Consider the following 15,668-nt stretch of genomic DNA (forward strand, 5'->3'; position numbering starts at 1 on the left):
TTGTAGCCGCTCATCGCTGTTTGGGAAGTTCTGTACCTTGTATGTACAGTTGCGTTCAAAAAAGAATGAAATCGCGTGAAGCTGCGCACCCACTTCCAACTTTGACAAGCTGTCATTTCTCTCTCGGTTGATATTTCTTCATGAAAATTTCACACAATTTAGTTCTACTATCCAACTAACATTCTACAAAATTTGAAGTCTTTACAATGACTGGGAACAAAGATACAGCTATTCCCGTAAAAAAGGGAAATTTGGAATTGCTTCACTAAATTTGCTGTATCTTTGACAATTTTCTTTGAAAAATCTTGAAATTTGGCTCAAAGATGTAAAAATGTTTGATCTAATATCAGGCCAAGTTTCGCCAAAATCGATGAACGTGATCAAAAATGATGCCGGATTGAAAATGAGGTTCATTATCGCTCAGCAGACGATTTCATTCTTTTTTGGACGGATGTTTGTATGGAAAACATCGTAATCCATGTATTCTTGGTTTTATCTTTCACAAAACCAAAAGTTATCACAAAGAATGTTGTAAATTGCTAAAAACTTCATTCGTACTTTGTTTCGAAAGAGAAAATGTTTCAACAGGGTTCAAAATAAGAAAATCAGAGTTTTAGAAATGACCTGCTAATTATACCGATAAACAAATTTGATCCACAATTAAAGCGAATATTCTATTCGCTCTTTTGTTTCAATACCAGCTCTGTAAGAACAATTTCTCTTTCTTATTAAAGCAAGGTTGAAGTTCCTATCAATTTACAACATTCTTTGTAATAAATGTTGGTTTTGTGGAAGGAAAAACGAAGAACACATAGATTACGATTGTTCCATACAAACATCCGCCCAAAAAAGAATGAAATCGTCTGCTAGGCGATAATGAACCTCATTTTCAATCCGGCATCATTTTTGATCACGTTCATCGATTTTGACGAAACTTGGCCTGATATTAGATCAAACATTTTTACATCTTTGAGCCAAATTTCAAGATTTTTCAAAGAAAATTGTCAAAGATACAGCAAATTTAGTGAAGCAATTCCAAATTTCCCTTTTTTACGGGAATAGCTGTATCTTTGTTCCCAGTCATTGTAAAGACTTCAAATTTTGTGGAGTGTTAGTTGGATAGTTGAACTAGATTGTGTGAAATTTTCATGAAAAAATATCAACCGAGAGAGAAATGGCAGCTTGTCAAAGTTGGAAGTGGGTGCGCAGCTTCATGCGATTTCATTCTTTTTTGAACGCAACTGTATACCTCTCTTCTTTGCATTCTGGACGTAGCTCTGTTACATGCCGATCTTTTTAGCCAAATCACGGCTTCAGACGTTGGGATTTGCTTTAATCATCCGCTTCACCTTTCCTTCCGTCTTTTTGTTCTTAGATTAGAGATTAGATTAGATTAGATTTGTTTATTGCGTACATCAATAATGGGTTTTTGAGAGGGTGTTCCCAGCGAGCAAATAGATGCTCTTTTAAAGGAACACATTGTTGTTGATGTTATTTAATAAGTTTTACATAATTTTTAGCTAATTTTTAACTCGATTTATGCTTAAGCGAAGTTGTGGTAGCGGCGATATGTTGAGGCGATGGTGTGGTGAGGCGATGGTATGTTGAGACGGTGGTGTGATGAGGCGGTGGGGTGGTGAGGCGGTGGTGGTCTAGGCGGAGAGGTGATAGATAAGAAGAAATATACAGATGTATTAGCGTGGCAATTGACTTGATTTAGTGGAGGTAGCGGCTGATGTGTTGCTTGCAGGATTAGGTCAGTTGAATTTTGAAGCGATGGATTGACGAGGTTTGCTTCAAATTTTCTGGAAGTCCGTTGTACACCGTGTTGCCGAAGTAGTTCAACTTCCTTTTGCCAAATTCGGTATTGACTCTGGGTAGCCGGATGAGATTGGCCTGTCGCGATGCACGTTCCGATGGCACCTGTTGCAACACGGTATTGTGGTGTGTTTCTGGGCACGTCAGTATTCTATGTATGAACGTTATGCTCTGGAACTCCCGAAGCCCACGAATGGGTAGAACTGAATCCTCGATGTCGTTGTATAGCAATACTGATGGGTACAGGTAGGGCCTCCTATGGACAGCTTTCAACGCTCGATTCTGCATGCATAGAAGTTCTCTCAGACGACTTCTGGCAGCGTTTCCCCACAGCGAGACCAGGTATTGCAGCCTCGAATGGAAGAGGGCAAAGTACAGCTTCTTCAACCACGCAGTCGGAACGAAGGAAGAGACTTTCCATAGGGCACCGCAAACTTGAGCTAACTTTTTTTTTAGTTGCTCAATGTGTGCACTCCATGTTAGGTTTTCGTCCAGTACTAGGCCCAGATATTTGAAGTCCTTGACACGATGGATTTCGGTGTTCGTGATGCTTATACATGGCAATTCAGGAATCGGTCGACGTCCGGAGTTGAACAACAGGTGTGTTCAACACAACTCAATCGAAATCAATTGAAATGGATTGACAGTTTTTCCAATTGACTTCAATCGATTTCTATCAGGCTGCTGAATGAACAGCCAGACACTAATACTAACGCGCTGTTTTTATTGTCATTTTCTTATTCAGCTATACTCTATGAGGTTTCGGGATTGATTTTCTTATATAAAAGAAGCAAAATCGTAATTGTCTTAAATTTTATTTTTAATTAATTTTTCGATTCCCGATGCGTCTCCGCTAGAATTGAAAAAAAAACTGAGTTTATGATTCGACCCCACAAAAAAAGAAAATGAAAAAAATTACGTATAAAGTATTTTTTAATAAAGCTCGCGTTTTAAAAATCTATAGTGAAAACCAAATAATTATTTTTTTAGAGTCAAGTGAAAGACCAAAATTTAATGTTTAGTAGACTAATAGGAATTTCGGATTCACATTGAGAACAATAGACTTCACAAGTTTACTATTGATAATTTTATTTCTGAAAAATTTTGTAACTATTTTCCGGTTAGCTATCACAAAGAAACTTATTTGCTATATTGTCGTTTTTTTTTCACTTCCCGGGCGGGAGCACCATATGTTTTATGACGGTTAACTTTAAGTCCGCTTAAATTGCTTCGGTGCAGCGACTACACTGAAAGACTCTATTATACTGCATCTCTGACACAGCACCGCCGACACCACATCGACCGACATCACTTTCACTGGCACAGCACCATCGACTCAGAATACCTGGCAGAGTACGACTTTCACAGCAACACCGACCCAGCATGATTGGCACAGCACCACCGACACAGCATGGCTGACACAGCAGCACCGACCAGCACCGACCAACACAGCACCACCGACACCGACTTAGCACGGCACAGCACCACCGACTCAGTACATACAAGACAGAGGACACCGCACCGATGACATCACTTTCAAACTTGAAAATTAAAAAAACAAACCGAATCAGCTGTTTTTTGACAGTAAACAACTGCATTTGTGTTAGTGCGATAGAAACCGATAGAAACGAATCCTGCTCTCGAGCTTGATCGATTTCGATTGGTTTCGATCGATTCCGATTGGCTTCATTGAACGTCAATTGGATTAGTTTCGATCACAACATTGGCTGAGTGAACAACAATTTACCAATCGAAATCGATTGAAACCGATTTCAATTGGCTGTTGAACGGGCTTAACATGTATGTTGTTTTTGTTGTGTTCAGAGAAAGCAGATTGCAGTTGAGATACTCGTTTAGGAGTAACAGGTCACTATTCCCATGGGCTATTTGTATGGGATCGGGGCTGCTGTAGGAGATCAGGGTGTCGTCGGCAAACAGGCGAGGTGTTCCTTGCAGTTGTAATTTTGAGAGGTCGTTTAAATTATGAACACCAGAAACATAAGAGGCCCTAGGTTGCTTCCTTGCGGAACCCCAATGGTAAGCATTTTGTTGCTGCTGTTAGTGCCACACCAAGAAACAAATTGTTGACGGTTTGAGAGGTAGTTTTCCAGCAGATGTAGGGTTCTTCGGTTCCGGTTTTATTCCAGCTTCTTTGGCGTGGTCCACCGTCAACCGCTCCTTGAACAGCCCCAACACTGTCTGGAGACGGTTGAATGGTGAATGTTCAACATTTTTACCAACTACCGGTGCGACAGGTCAGAAAATTCCAGGTGTTTGGAAAGAATTCGTTCTCTCGACTTGCGTTGGTTCACCTCCATTTTTGTTGAATCGAAAAACACGACTTCGAGCATGTAAACAATACACATCAATGAGAAAGTGTGCAAAATTTGGTTGTTTTTTACCCAATGGTAAATAAGTTATGCCCTGTAGAATGTGTCGCAATAATTCCGTGTTTGCCCTTTATAGTGGGAACTCCCGTATTTGAAAATGAAAAATTATGGCTTTTTAAAGTTAAGTTAGATTCAGAATAAATACAAGGATTGAAATAAGAGTGATAGAAAAATAAAGACCACACAATAAATTGTGTTGAAGGGTAGTTTTTATTGGATATTTACGTTCAGAGCAACTATTACATAACTGCTGCACGGTTCTTCTTGTTTTACAACTTGTGAAAAATTCGTTATCCGCGTTAGCGGGTAAGAATCTCGCTCTTCAGAAGCAGTACCAAACTAATTTTCCCACCCATGTTTTGCTGTTATCTTTCATCGGATCGTTTTCAGTAACTAATCTACACAATAGTAATATGTTTTGTTTTTCAACGGCAGAGAAGCGCTTATACCCTCATCCAGTACATGGAACCACGGATGCGCATGTAGTCGGGCAGGTTCTCGATCGGTCCGACGGCGGCGATGGCCGGGCAACGGTCGAAAATGTACTTCATCGCGACGTCCCGTACGTTCTGGGCGCTCACATTCTGACGATCGAAAAGGAAATCGTTAATTGAACGAACTGAATTTAGATTTGGTGAACAAATAAATTACCTCAATTCGCTTTTCCAGCTCGTGCAGTGGGATGCGGCGGTTGTAGCACAGCATCTGGCGGCCGATATCCTCGCAAATGGGGGTGGTTCCGTCCAGCTGCAGCAGCATGTTGGTCTTAAGCAGGTTCTTGGCCCGCTCGACCTCGCTTTCGGTGACCATGGTGCACAGGCGCATCCACTCGTTCTGCAGATTGAACACCATGTCCTCGCACTTAAGCGGATCGCACACGAAGTAGATGCCCCACAGGCCGGTGTCCTTGTAGCAGGTGTTGAACGACTGGAAGCTGTGGCAGAGGTTGTCCTCGGCCGCGGCCGCCGCCAGCTTCGAGGCGTTGTTGGCACCACCGCCCTGAGGGAAGCGAACATAGGCACGTTAATCATTTGTTGGACTTTTTTTCGAAAACGAAATCTTAGTACCATTTGAAATCATGAAAAAAGACTACATAGTAGCTTGATATAGTTTTGAAATTAAAAAAATTGAAAAAGATCCGAAAGGCAAACAAAAGCCAGACGAAACTGGGGTGAATTTCGAGCTATTTTCCTTGAGCCTTTAGTTTAAACTTTGATTAACGGTGCGGCGCGTTTGTTCATTGATCATCAATCGATCGATTTTTTTTTGGTAGATGTCAAATCACCCTCCAAACCTTTTGCATACAGTTCGTTTATAACTTAAGAACGCCAGCATCGATGAGAAAATCACTTCGATAAAAAAAAATCTTCTTACCAGAGAAAATGAACCAGGCTTAAGTATTAATTGCAAAAACAAACTTTGAATGACCGGTAGCATATAATTTTCCCCTGGAAAAGAAACGGACAGATAAAAAAAACACCAACCTGCGAGCGATCCCAGGCTCCGATCAGGGTGTTGGCCACCATCAGCGGTACGTTGTCCTGGTCGGTCCAGCCACAGCCCTCGACGGCAATGGCAACGTGGGCCAGCGGTAGGGAATCGTCCCGGACGCGAACCTCGGAACCGGTGAAACGGCACGGCTCAACAACCGGAGCCTTGCCGTCGAAGGTGCTACCGATTTTGCCCAAATTGGATTGGGCCAGCTGGACCAGGTCCTTGTGCTTCACGCCTCCGGAACCGGCCAGCACAATGCGCGGGGCCTTGTAGTGGGTATCGATGTAGGCCTGCAGATCCGATTTGCCGATCGACTGGATGTTCTTGGTCGGGCCAAGGATGGTGTTTCCCAGTGGGGTACCCTGATAGGCGGTGGCATGCAAATGATCGAACACAACCTCCTGCAGGTTACTTTCGACTTCTTGCATCTCCCGCAGGATAACACCACGTTCTCGTTCGATTTCCGACTCTCCCAGTTTCGAGTTCTGGATGATATCCGAAAGGATTTCGACTGCCTTCGGGACATCCTTGGACAGACACTTGGCGTAGAACACGGTCTGTTCCCGGGACGTGTAGGCATTCAGATGGGCTCCCATATTCTCGACCTCCAGCTCCAGATCGGTTTGGGATCGTTTGGCGGTCCCCTTGAAAGCCATATGCTCCAGGAAGTGAGCAACGCCATTGTTCCGGGCATCCTCGTACCGGGATCCGGCATCAATCCACAAACCCACGGTTGCAGTTTGCGATCCGGAATCTTCGCTTGCCACACGCAGACCACTGTCCAGGGTGGTCACCTCAGTCGGGGGGACATTCACCAGGGCTGCCTTGAAATCGGCAGCGTTCGATGATTTCAGACGCTAAAAACAAATAAAAAATATTTTAAACTTCCTATCAACTCTAACCTCATTCACAAAACAAAACAAAGATCCCAAATTTTGGTTTAAATCTCCTACTTCTGGTTCCGAAACTATCTCTCGGATCCCTTAAAAATAAACAGTTGTCAGCAAAACCAAACAAATTCGGTTCCCAATCCTATTTTCCCAATTTCTAAGAAAAATTACGTAATTGCACAAGCGAGCCTGTTCCGAATCGCTTATCCAATCATGAAACTACTGCACCAGAAACAGGAAATACCCACCTGGAAGAGCTGCGTTCCCCGGCTCGCGACCCGGACGCTCTGGGACAGTTTCAATAGCGCTGCCATCGTCGGAAGTGCCACTCTAGTAAAAGTACGATATTAGTTCACTTTTGCTGCGCCAAACAAGAACCGTCTCGTCCGGGAAGGAAAATTTTCTTCAGCTGCTGTGACGAAAAGGTGTCGTTTCGTTTTTCAGACAGAAGAAAAAAGCAGGCCAAAATCAAGGAATATTTAAAGAAGGTAGTGCCAAGGCAGCCCTGCTCTAGTATTGGTACAGACTGAGACTCCACAATCACGAAAAATCTGTTAATTTACTAGGAAAATTTTCTTTTTCGATGATAATTCGAAGAATCTGCAGGAAATTTTCCACTTTGAATACATGCTATTGTAGAAGGATTCTTACTCTTCAAGATGGGTACAAAAAAAGTTTCATTTTCAAATATTTTTTCTATAAAATAGATCATCGAAGTTCTAAAAAATGGTGGATTTTCACCACTGAAATGTGCAAAACTTTAAAATTAGTTTCAAGTCTTCCATGAAAATGTTCAAGTCAGTGCATTTTAAGCTCCTCATTACAATAACATTACAATAAAGTGATCAAAACACAATTTTTTATACAAAAACAGAATCTTTTATTGGCATTTTAGTAAACTGAGTTAACAATCATGAATTAATGTTAATTGTTCTACATCAGAATTGTATATGGTAAACCGGTTGGATTAAAATTAAGAAAAAACCATGATGCAATCTTCAAAGGACCAAAAAACTCCATTACATAATCAAAGAGAGGCCCTACAACAAAATAGAAATGGAATTGGAATTCGATTTCGTTTTAAAACGTGTTTTTCTTTGAAATTCCTACCATCCTCACATAAATTTTCGATACAATCGTTTTTGTGACGTCACAAAAAAAATCCAATATGGCTCTCGACACTACCTTATTTAGATATTCCTTGGGCCAAAATCTGAAGTTTGCGTCGATGAACGAGTCGAACTCGTCGATGAACGATGTTTTTTGACGTTTTCGTTTGGAATCCAATCGATGAAATCTGTGCGAGGGGAATCCAGAGACTACGGAACGATTTTTATGAGATCATTGAAAACTTTTCGTCTCGAATAAAATAACAAATCAAAAGTAAATTCTCAAATTCTGAGAACGTCAATCGAAATTTTAAACGATTGCTCATGCGAATGCGGATCAAAAGAAAATTCTGAGAAATTCACAAATCGGTAATGAAACTTTAACTTTAAGTCACTACTGTAATAAACAAAATTTATTAAATTTTATTGGTATCAAAGAAAGTTTGAAGAAACAAAACAATCTTTTAAGCTGATTAGAACTAATGTTTCAATCATTTTGTAATTTATTTGCTTGGTTAAAATTTTCTTTTTAATCAGAAAATCGAAAAAAAAAATCTCTTCTCAAAGCTAAACTGTATGAGCCGTCAACAATAAACAAATTTTAAAAAAAGGTTTTAAATCAAGTTTTTAAGCCTAATGTTTCTGTTTTGATTTCAATTTTGTGTCCGAAATAAATTTAACAATTATACCGGAAAAAACTTGAATTCAAACTTAAAGTAAACACAATAGCAACGAGATGAGTATTGCGCAAATAAAGCAAGAAAATGCGAACGAAAATAATTTTCAATAAAATGAGGTCTAAAAAAAATTTAAAAAAATTTAAAAAAATGTTTAAAATATGATTGATTTTAGTAAAACAGAAGGTTTGGATAACATAAAAAAAATCTATAGCAAAAGAGTGAAAAACTTGAAAAAAAAACAATCAATTAAAAATAGAAAAATTAAGTTTCAAAAACAGAAAATATTTATCACTGGATAATGAGCTCTTAAAGGAACTATTCTTTCGACAAAATTTATATTTTTAATCAATTTAAAAAGTTACTTTATTTTTAATGAAAAACTTGGATCAAATTATGGTGTCACTACCTTATTTGCCGGTAGATTCCAATGCCCTTGGCCATGAGCGTCGTGCGAGAGGATGAGTAATCTTCGAAGATTTTGACTTATATGAAAAAATAATAGATATTCAACTCCCTTTAAAAAAAAACTTTCAACAGTGAACGACAACAATGGAGGAGGCATCAGCATTTGATAAACTACCGGATGAAGTAACTATATAAATTTTTACAATATCATGAATTCGTTTATGCTCACGCAACTTTTCTTTTTAGCTTGTGGAGCAAATATTCGACAAACTGCGTCTCGACGCTCGCAAAACAGCATCCCAAGTTTGTAGACGCTGGTCCGAGATAGCCTTCTCCAAGCGATTTCTGAAGCATGTGACACTGAAGATAAGGTTCGATGGACATTCCGGAGATCTGGGACCCGTTCTCGAGAATAGCTGTCGCAGTTACCGGAACATGACCGTTAGCATTTATGGCGACTTCGAACATGTGGTGCCGAATGCGATGATCAAGTTCGCGAGCTCCTTGGAAAGTCTGTTGTTTCTACGTTATACAACGAGCAACGATTTGATCCATTCTGTAGAATATCTGCGAGCGTTTCTGAACGGTCTTTATTCGTTGTACAATCTGAAGGAACTGCGCTTGGAAATTCCTTTTTTCTACGACGTTGAAGCTGAAAACATTGATCGATCAGCTTTTCGACCTTTGAGCAATTTGGAAAATTTGTATATCGGTTACGCTACCATGGAAGATATCTGCTACAATTGGCCGGAGATAGCACCCAAAGTGAAGCATTTGTACTTTAGCAATGGGTTCATATGCAAGACTTTCTACGAAACGGTTTCGTTCTACAGTAACCAGCTAGAATCGTTTGGGACAACTTCGGTATTCCCAGCCCAGTATTTCACAGGTTTCGATGCGTCTATAAGCTTCCCACGTGTGAGGAAACTAAGTATTGTCCACCGGAAGTTGCCTTCTTTAGAACATTTTGAAGGTTTTATAAATAGGTTTACGAATTTGCTGGCGCTGGTGCTTGCTTTCAGCGTGATCTCTGAAATGCTCACACTTTGTGTAAACAAATTTCCCCTGCTAGAGTACGTTGCGTTTTATGAAAAGATTCCTGAGGAAACCTACCCACTGCTTAGTAAACTACCCAAACTAAGGCACCTGAAGCTCAGTGAGATTAGTATCGAGTGTGCTTCTGGCATACACAGGTGTGGAACCTTTAAAAATCTTCGGCATCTAACTTTGGACGCCTATTGTGGGGAGGCGACCGATATCGACAAATTTTTTGAGACGCTGGCACATGAAGCACCTCACCTGGAGCGGCTGGAGGTTGTCGGTAGAGACTCGGATGACATGATGCCGGCGATTTGCAAAAATTTCCCGAAGCTACGGAAGCTTGCAATGGACTACACAAGAGTAGGTGTTAATAATCCTGATTCGTTTATTGCAGTTAAAATTTCCCATTTTTTTTCAGCAAAATTTGTGTCATTCTTTTCTGCAACAACTGACCCAGTTAGAGGAGCTAAGAATAAACAGCACGGATTTCGAGTGGAACCAGATGCACTGTCCCTCGATCCGAACTTTATTCCTTGAATTGCACAAGGTAAGTACTATCACGTGTTACCTATGCATTAAGGTAATCTCCATTAATTTTTTTTTCTCATATCCGCAGTCACAGTTCAACGAGCATCATCAGCAATGGAACGAGATAGGCTCCTGTCTACCCTCTCTAAAGACCCTTGAATTGACCTTTTCGCTTTCGGAGGAACAAACTACGAGGTTGCAATCGACAATGCCTTCCGGGTGCCACATTATAACCAACTCCAGGAACCAATTGTTCGAGTCGGATCTGGTCGACATCAATCGGCAGGCAGAAGACTGGCTGCATAACGCGTAATCTCAACTGAACTTCTTTGATTATTATAAAATTTTATTGGAAAAAGCAATAAAATTTACATATTTGTTATCCTTAAGAAAAATTTTAATGTCAATTTCAATATCAATTTAAATATCCGTCTAGAAATGAAAGTAGGTATTCCTGTTCAATTTTTTTTTTGCCAGGTATTTACCACTAGGTGGCATTCTTATTTACCTGTTCAATTGGGCTTGTCGAAAGCTTGACACTTGAGAGTTGAAGAGGTCAGTTGTGCTAGCTAGTAAATCGATTCTTCATTTACCGATGTTCGTTTATTTTTTACCGAAAAATTACCGAACAGTTTAACGATTTACACATGTTAGGATTTCGGTAAAAAAATAACCGAACTCGGTAATTTTCATTTACTGTGTATTCAACATCGAATTATCTTTGAAAAACTAATTTTTTTTCAAAGCAATGAAAAAAATTATTTTTTTAACAAGACCTAGTTGTTATATTTCTATTTGCAAAAAAATGAATTCAAAATTTTACGTAAATCTAAATCAAAAACACAATGACAAAGAGATGAAAACTGAACAAATAAAGCCAAAAATAAAGCAAAAGAATGTGAAAGAAAATAAATTCAGAGAAAAAAAACCAAAAAAAAGAAGTAAAAAAAATTAAAAAATGGTTAAAAATCAATTAAATTTAGTAAAACAGAACAGAAATCTATAGCAAAAGAGAGAAAAACTAAAAACATAAAAATATTCATAAAAATAAAAAAAAAAGTTTTTAAAACAGAAAATATTTATTATTGGATATTGAGCTCTTACAAGAAATATTATTTCGAGAAATTTTGTTTTTTCAATTACTTCATAAAGTTTTTCATTTTTCATTGATAAAACTTGGAACAAATTATGGTGTCACTACCTTATTTGCCGGTAGATTCCAATGCCCTTGGCCATGAGCGTGGCGCGAGAGGATGAGTAATCCGAGTAATCTTCGAAGATTTTGACTTATATGAAAAAAAAAAAACAAGATATTCAATTCTCCCTTGAAAAAAAAAACCCTTCAACAGTCATACCTGTGAACGACAACAATGGAGGAGGCATCAGCATTTGATAAACTACCGGATGAAGTAACTATATAAATTTGTAGAAAACCATAAATTCGTTTATGATCACCCAACTTTTCTTTTCAGCTTGTGGAGCAAATATTCGACAAACTGCGCCTCGACGCTCGCAAAACAGCGTCCCAAGTTTGTAGACGCTGGTCCGAGATAGCCTTCTCCAAGCGGTTTCTGAGACATGTGACACTGAAGATAAGTTTCGATGGACATTGCGGGGATCTGGGACCCGTTCTCGAGAATAGCTGCCGCAGTTACCGGAACATGACCGTTACCTTTTGTGGCGACTTGGATTATGTGGTGCCGTATGCGATGCTTAAGTTCGCTAGCTCCTTGGAAAGTCTGGTGTTTCTACGTGATACAACGAGCGACGATATGATCCATTCCGAAGAATATCTGCGAGCGTTTTTGAACGGTCTTTATTCGTTGTACAATCTGAAGGAACTGCGCTTGGAAATTCCTTTTTTCTACGACTTTAAAGCTGAAAACATTGATCGATCAGCTTTTCGACCTTTGAGCAATTTGGAAAATTTGTATATCGGTTACGCTACCATGGAAGATAGCAGCTACAAATGGCCGGAGATAGCACCCAATGTGAAGCATTTGTACTTTAGCAATGGGTTCATATGCAAGACTTTCTACGAAACGGTTTCGTTCTACAGTAAGCAGCTAGAATCGTTTGGGACAACTTCGGTGTTTCCAGACCAATATTTCACAGGTTTCGATGCGTCTATAAGCTTCCCAAATGTAAGGAAACTAAGTATTGTCCACCAGGAGTTGCCGTCTTTAAAGCATTTCGAAGGGTTTATGAATCGGTTTACGGATTTGCTGGCGCTGGTGCTTGCTTTGAGCGTAAGCTCTGAAATGTTCACACTTTGTGTGAACAAATTTCCCCTGCTAGAGTACGTTGCACTTTATGAAAATATTCCCGAGGAAACCTTTTCACTGCTTAGTAAACTACCCAAACTAAGGCACCTGAAGCTCAGCTACATTGGTATCGAGTGTGCTTCTGGCATATACAGGTGCGGAACCTTGAAAAATCTTCGGCATCTAACTTTGGACGTTTATTGTTGGAAAGCGACCTTTATCGACACATTTTTTGAGACGCTGGCATATAAAGCACCTCACCTAGAGCGACTGGAGGTTGCCGTTAGATACTCGGATGACATGATGCCGGCGATTTGCAAAAATTTCCCGAAGCTACGGAAGCTTGCAATGGACTACACAAGAGTAGGTGTTAATATTTCTGATTTGTTTATTGCAGTTAAAATTTCCATTTTTTTTTTCAGGACAATTTGTGTCATTCTTTTCTGCAACAACTGACCCAGTTAGAGGAGCTAAGAATAAACAGCACGGATTTCAAGTGGAACCAGATGCGTTGTCCCTCTATCCGAACTTTATTCCTTAAATTGCACAAGGTAAGTACTATCACGAGTTACCTATGTTATTGGGTAATAAACATTTTTTTCTATTCGCAGTCACAATTCAACAAATATCAGCAGCAATGGGACGAGATAGGCTCCTGTCTACCCTCTCTGAAGACCCTTGAATTGACCTTTTCGCTTTCGGAGGAACAAACTGCGAGGCTGCAATCGACAATGCCTTCCGGGTGCCACATTATAACCAACTCCAGGAACCAATTGTTCGAATCGGATCTGGTCGATATCAATCGGCAGGCAGAAGACTGGCTGCATAACGCGTAATCTCAACTAAACTTATTTGATTATTATAACATTATTTCGGGAAAAAAGCAATAAAATTATATTTGTTATTCGTATTCCGGTAGATTTGACGGATGGCTTGAATATGGTCGGTACGGTTATTTATTAAGAAGAAACCCTAGTTTAATTATTTAATTAAAACGTTAAGTTAAAAAAATAACGATATATTTCCGGTTACTTAACCTATTGGCAGAGTTATAGATCAGCCCTCGCAGATTCTAGGTTCAAAAACAGTTAATTGTTACTTTAGCCTTCAATAAAGGGGTAAAACATGGCCGTTTGAAATTAATCCTATTCAATTTTATCCCAGGTATTCCTGTTCAATTTGGGCTTGTTAATAGATAAACACTGAAGAGTTGGGTCAGTTCTGTAAGCGATTGCTAATATTGTTTGTTTTGTTCTTATTCTTCAGTCTCTCATAAACACTTTCAGCAGAGGCATTTTTAAGAATGCTTCATTCTCCTTTTTCTTAAGTACAGTATTTTTCTTGCTTTATTAAACCCAGTTAGTTAATTATTGCCAGCCTATAGACTGATACGCAGCTGACCTTATCAATAGGTCAGTTGTGTTAGCGATTGCTAACATCTTTGCTGTTGCGCTCCACTCTCCCAGAACTATATACTATTTCAGAAGAGACACATGTTAGGGTCAGCGTTGCCACATTCAAATCTTTTTTTTTTAGATAAATCTGTACATGTGGCAACTCTGGTTCGGATGCCACAATGCCTGGACGATCCTTCTTTGGTTTCGCTTAAGATCATCCTATGGTTCTCTCGCCAAAACCTCTCTTCTATACCTCCAATCCGTCGCTCTTCCAAATGACTTCAGTCCGACGACCTTCCAATACCTCATAATCTAAAAACTTCATAGTGACAAGACAATGCATGGCTCGATGACATTCTCATAGTTATGGTCCGGTGACATTCAGGAGATTTGCAGTCCGACGACCTTTTAAAAGTATCGACTCGACGACCTTCCTTGGTTCTTGGTTCGATGACCTTCCAGTATTTCCCGGTCCGGAGATGTTCCATGGCTCCAGCCGGAAGACTTTCCTATTGTCTAACGACCTTCCAATGGCTCAAGGAGGACAATCTTTGAGTGGCTTTCGATTCAACAAGATTCCAGTGGCAATGGCTCGAAAACTTTCTCTGTGAACAAGGGGCTCATGATTTTCCAGTAGTTTCCGGTCAGGCGACCTTAATCTGACTGGTCTGACGATCTTCTAATCGTTCTGACTCGACAATCTTCCTTTTATATCTCAGGCTCAACGACCTTCTAATGGCTCCTGTTCGAATGTCCTTAAAGCAATAGCTTTACGACCCTATAGTGATAATAGCTCGACGACCTTCCAGTGGCTACGGTCCGGCGACCTTCCCGTGAATCGCAGTCTGACGGCTTTCTCCAAGTTTCGACTTGACGAGATTTCGACATTGACTTACTCTTGTCGACTTTCTAATGGCTGTTGTCGACCTTCCAGCGAACCTCCAGGGTTGCCGGTCCGACAATCTTCTGAAGACTTCGACCGTTCAATGGCTCCAGTACGACAATTTTGGAGTGGCTCCTCACCTCTTTAATGGCACCGATTTGCCGACCTTCCTGTGGTTCCGATTCAACGTCCTTTCATGATACTGGTCCGAAGACCTTTCAATAGATTCCCGATCTGACAACCTTCCACTAGATCGAGAAACCTTCCACGGGTTCAATGGCTTTCAGAGATTTCCAGTTCGACGATCTCCCCTGGCCTCAGCCCAACGACTTCCCTTCGGCTCCAGCTAGGTTCTTTGCTGGACATCCTTTCAATGAATTCCCGACTCGATAATCTTCCCAATGGCTATGGATCGACGACCATTCAGTGGTTCCAGCTTGACGACCACCAACACTGTGGATTGTCTTTTGTGAAGTGGCAGTTTCCGTTATAGTCCTTGCTTTTACGTTGCAAATAAATTTAATGACTGAAAAAGCTTTTAGAACGAATCGGTAAAATTGCGGTGAATCCATGCACCCATGGTGGATTACCAACATACATCCATAAGATGCTTTTAGAACGAATCATCTAATCTGAAGCTACCGTACAATTCCAAAATAACCGGCAAAAAAGTAATACGACGGCTATCTAAAGCGCTACCTGTGAAGGAAGATAATACTGGGGATTATTCGAAGGATAAACAAGATACACAATCATAAAAAAAACTAAT

At 40.1% G+C, this 15,668-nt stretch overlaps 3 protein-coding genes across 3 annotated transcripts; 2 read left to right on the plus strand and 1 right to left on the minus strand.

Moving 5' to 3' along the window:
- Nucleotides 1–4,399: 4,399 nt before the first annotated feature.
- On the minus strand, nucleotides 4,400–7,052 carry LOC129752502 (mitochondrial-processing peptidase subunit beta). The gene is made up of 4 exons (XM_055748279.1): nucleotides 6,841–7,052; nucleotides 5,693–6,559; nucleotides 4,860–5,207; nucleotides 4,400–4,792 (listed from the first exon to the last, which is right to left on the minus strand). Exons 1-4 carry the CDS (start codon nucleotides 6,904–6,906, stop codon nucleotides 4,652–4,654), a joined length of 1,422 nt encoding a protein of 473 aa, XP_055604254.1. The 5' UTR covers nucleotides 6,907–7,052; the 3' UTR covers nucleotides 4,400–4,651.
- Nucleotides 7,053–8,691: 1,639 nt separating this feature from the next.
- Nucleotides 8,692–13,612, plus strand: LOC129755777 (uncharacterized). Its single transcript, XM_055752425.1, has 5 exons — nucleotides 8,692–8,843; nucleotides 11,705–11,764; nucleotides 11,828–12,982; nucleotides 13,042–13,170; nucleotides 13,231–13,612. Exons 2-5 carry the CDS (start codon nucleotides 11,726–11,728, stop codon nucleotides 13,453–13,455), a joined length of 1,548 nt encoding a protein of 515 aa, XP_055608400.1. The 5' UTR covers nucleotides 8,692–8,843; nucleotides 11,705–11,725; the 3' UTR covers nucleotides 13,456–13,612.
- Nucleotides 8,858–10,674, plus strand: LOC129755785 (uncharacterized). The gene is made up of 4 exons (XM_055752440.1): nucleotides 8,858–8,969; nucleotides 9,033–10,187; nucleotides 10,246–10,374; nucleotides 10,444–10,674. The coding sequence occupies exons 1-4, from the start codon at nucleotides 8,931–8,933 to the stop codon at nucleotides 10,666–10,668; spliced, it is 1,548 nt and encodes a 515-aa protein (XP_055608415.1). The 5' UTR covers nucleotides 8,858–8,930; the 3' UTR covers nucleotides 10,669–10,674.
- Nucleotides 13,613–15,668: the final 2,056 nt, after the last annotated feature.

The sequence above is a fragment of the Uranotaenia lowii genome, chromosome 1, assembly GCF_029784155.1.
Source record: "Uranotaenia lowii strain MFRU-FL chromosome 1, ASM2978415v1, whole genome shotgun sequence".
Taxonomy (NCBI): Eukaryota; Metazoa; Arthropoda; class Insecta; order Diptera; family Culicidae; genus Uranotaenia; species Uranotaenia lowii.

What these genes read in the sequence shown, in the direction of transcription:
- LOC129752502 (XM_055748279.1), bottom strand. Translation starts at nt 6,906, where the DNA reads ATGGCAGCGCTATTGAAACTGTCCCAGAGCGTCCGGGTCGCGAGCCGG. An exon ending in GGGGAACGCAGCTCTTCCAG is followed by an intron (nt 6,560 to 6,840) that starts GTGGGTATTTCC and finishes ATTTGTTTTTAG; the next exon opens with CGTCTGAAATCATCGAACGC. An exon ending in AGCTGGAAAAGCGAATTGAG is followed by an intron (nt 4,793 to 4,859) that starts GTAATTTATTTG and finishes TTCGATCGTCAG; the next exon opens with AATGTGAGCGCCCAGAACGT.
- LOC129755785 (XM_055752440.1), top strand. Translation starts at nt 8,931, where the DNA reads ATGGAGGAGGCATCAGCATTTGATAAACTACCGGATGAA. An exon ending in TTGATAAACTACCGGATGAA is followed by an intron (nt 8,970 to 9,032) that starts GTAACTATATAA and finishes TTTTCTTTTTAG; the next exon opens with CTTGTGGAGCAAATATTCGA. An exon ending in TTGCAATGGACTACACAAGA is followed by an intron (nt 10,188 to 10,245) that starts GTAGGTGTTAAT and finishes ATTTTTTTTCAG; the next exon opens with CAAAATTTGTGTCATTCTTT.
- LOC129755777 (XM_055752425.1), top strand. Translation starts at nt 11,726, where the DNA reads ATGGAGGAGGCATCAGCATTTGATAAACTACCGGATGAA. An exon ending in TTGCAATGGACTACACAAGA is followed by an intron (nt 12,983 to 13,041) that starts GTAGGTGTTAAT and finishes TTTTTTTTTCAG; the next exon opens with GACAATTTGTGTCATTCTTT. An exon ending in TATTCCTTAAATTGCACAAG is followed by an intron (nt 13,171 to 13,230) that starts GTAAGTACTATC and finishes TTCTATTCGCAG; the next exon opens with TCACAATTCAACAAATATCA.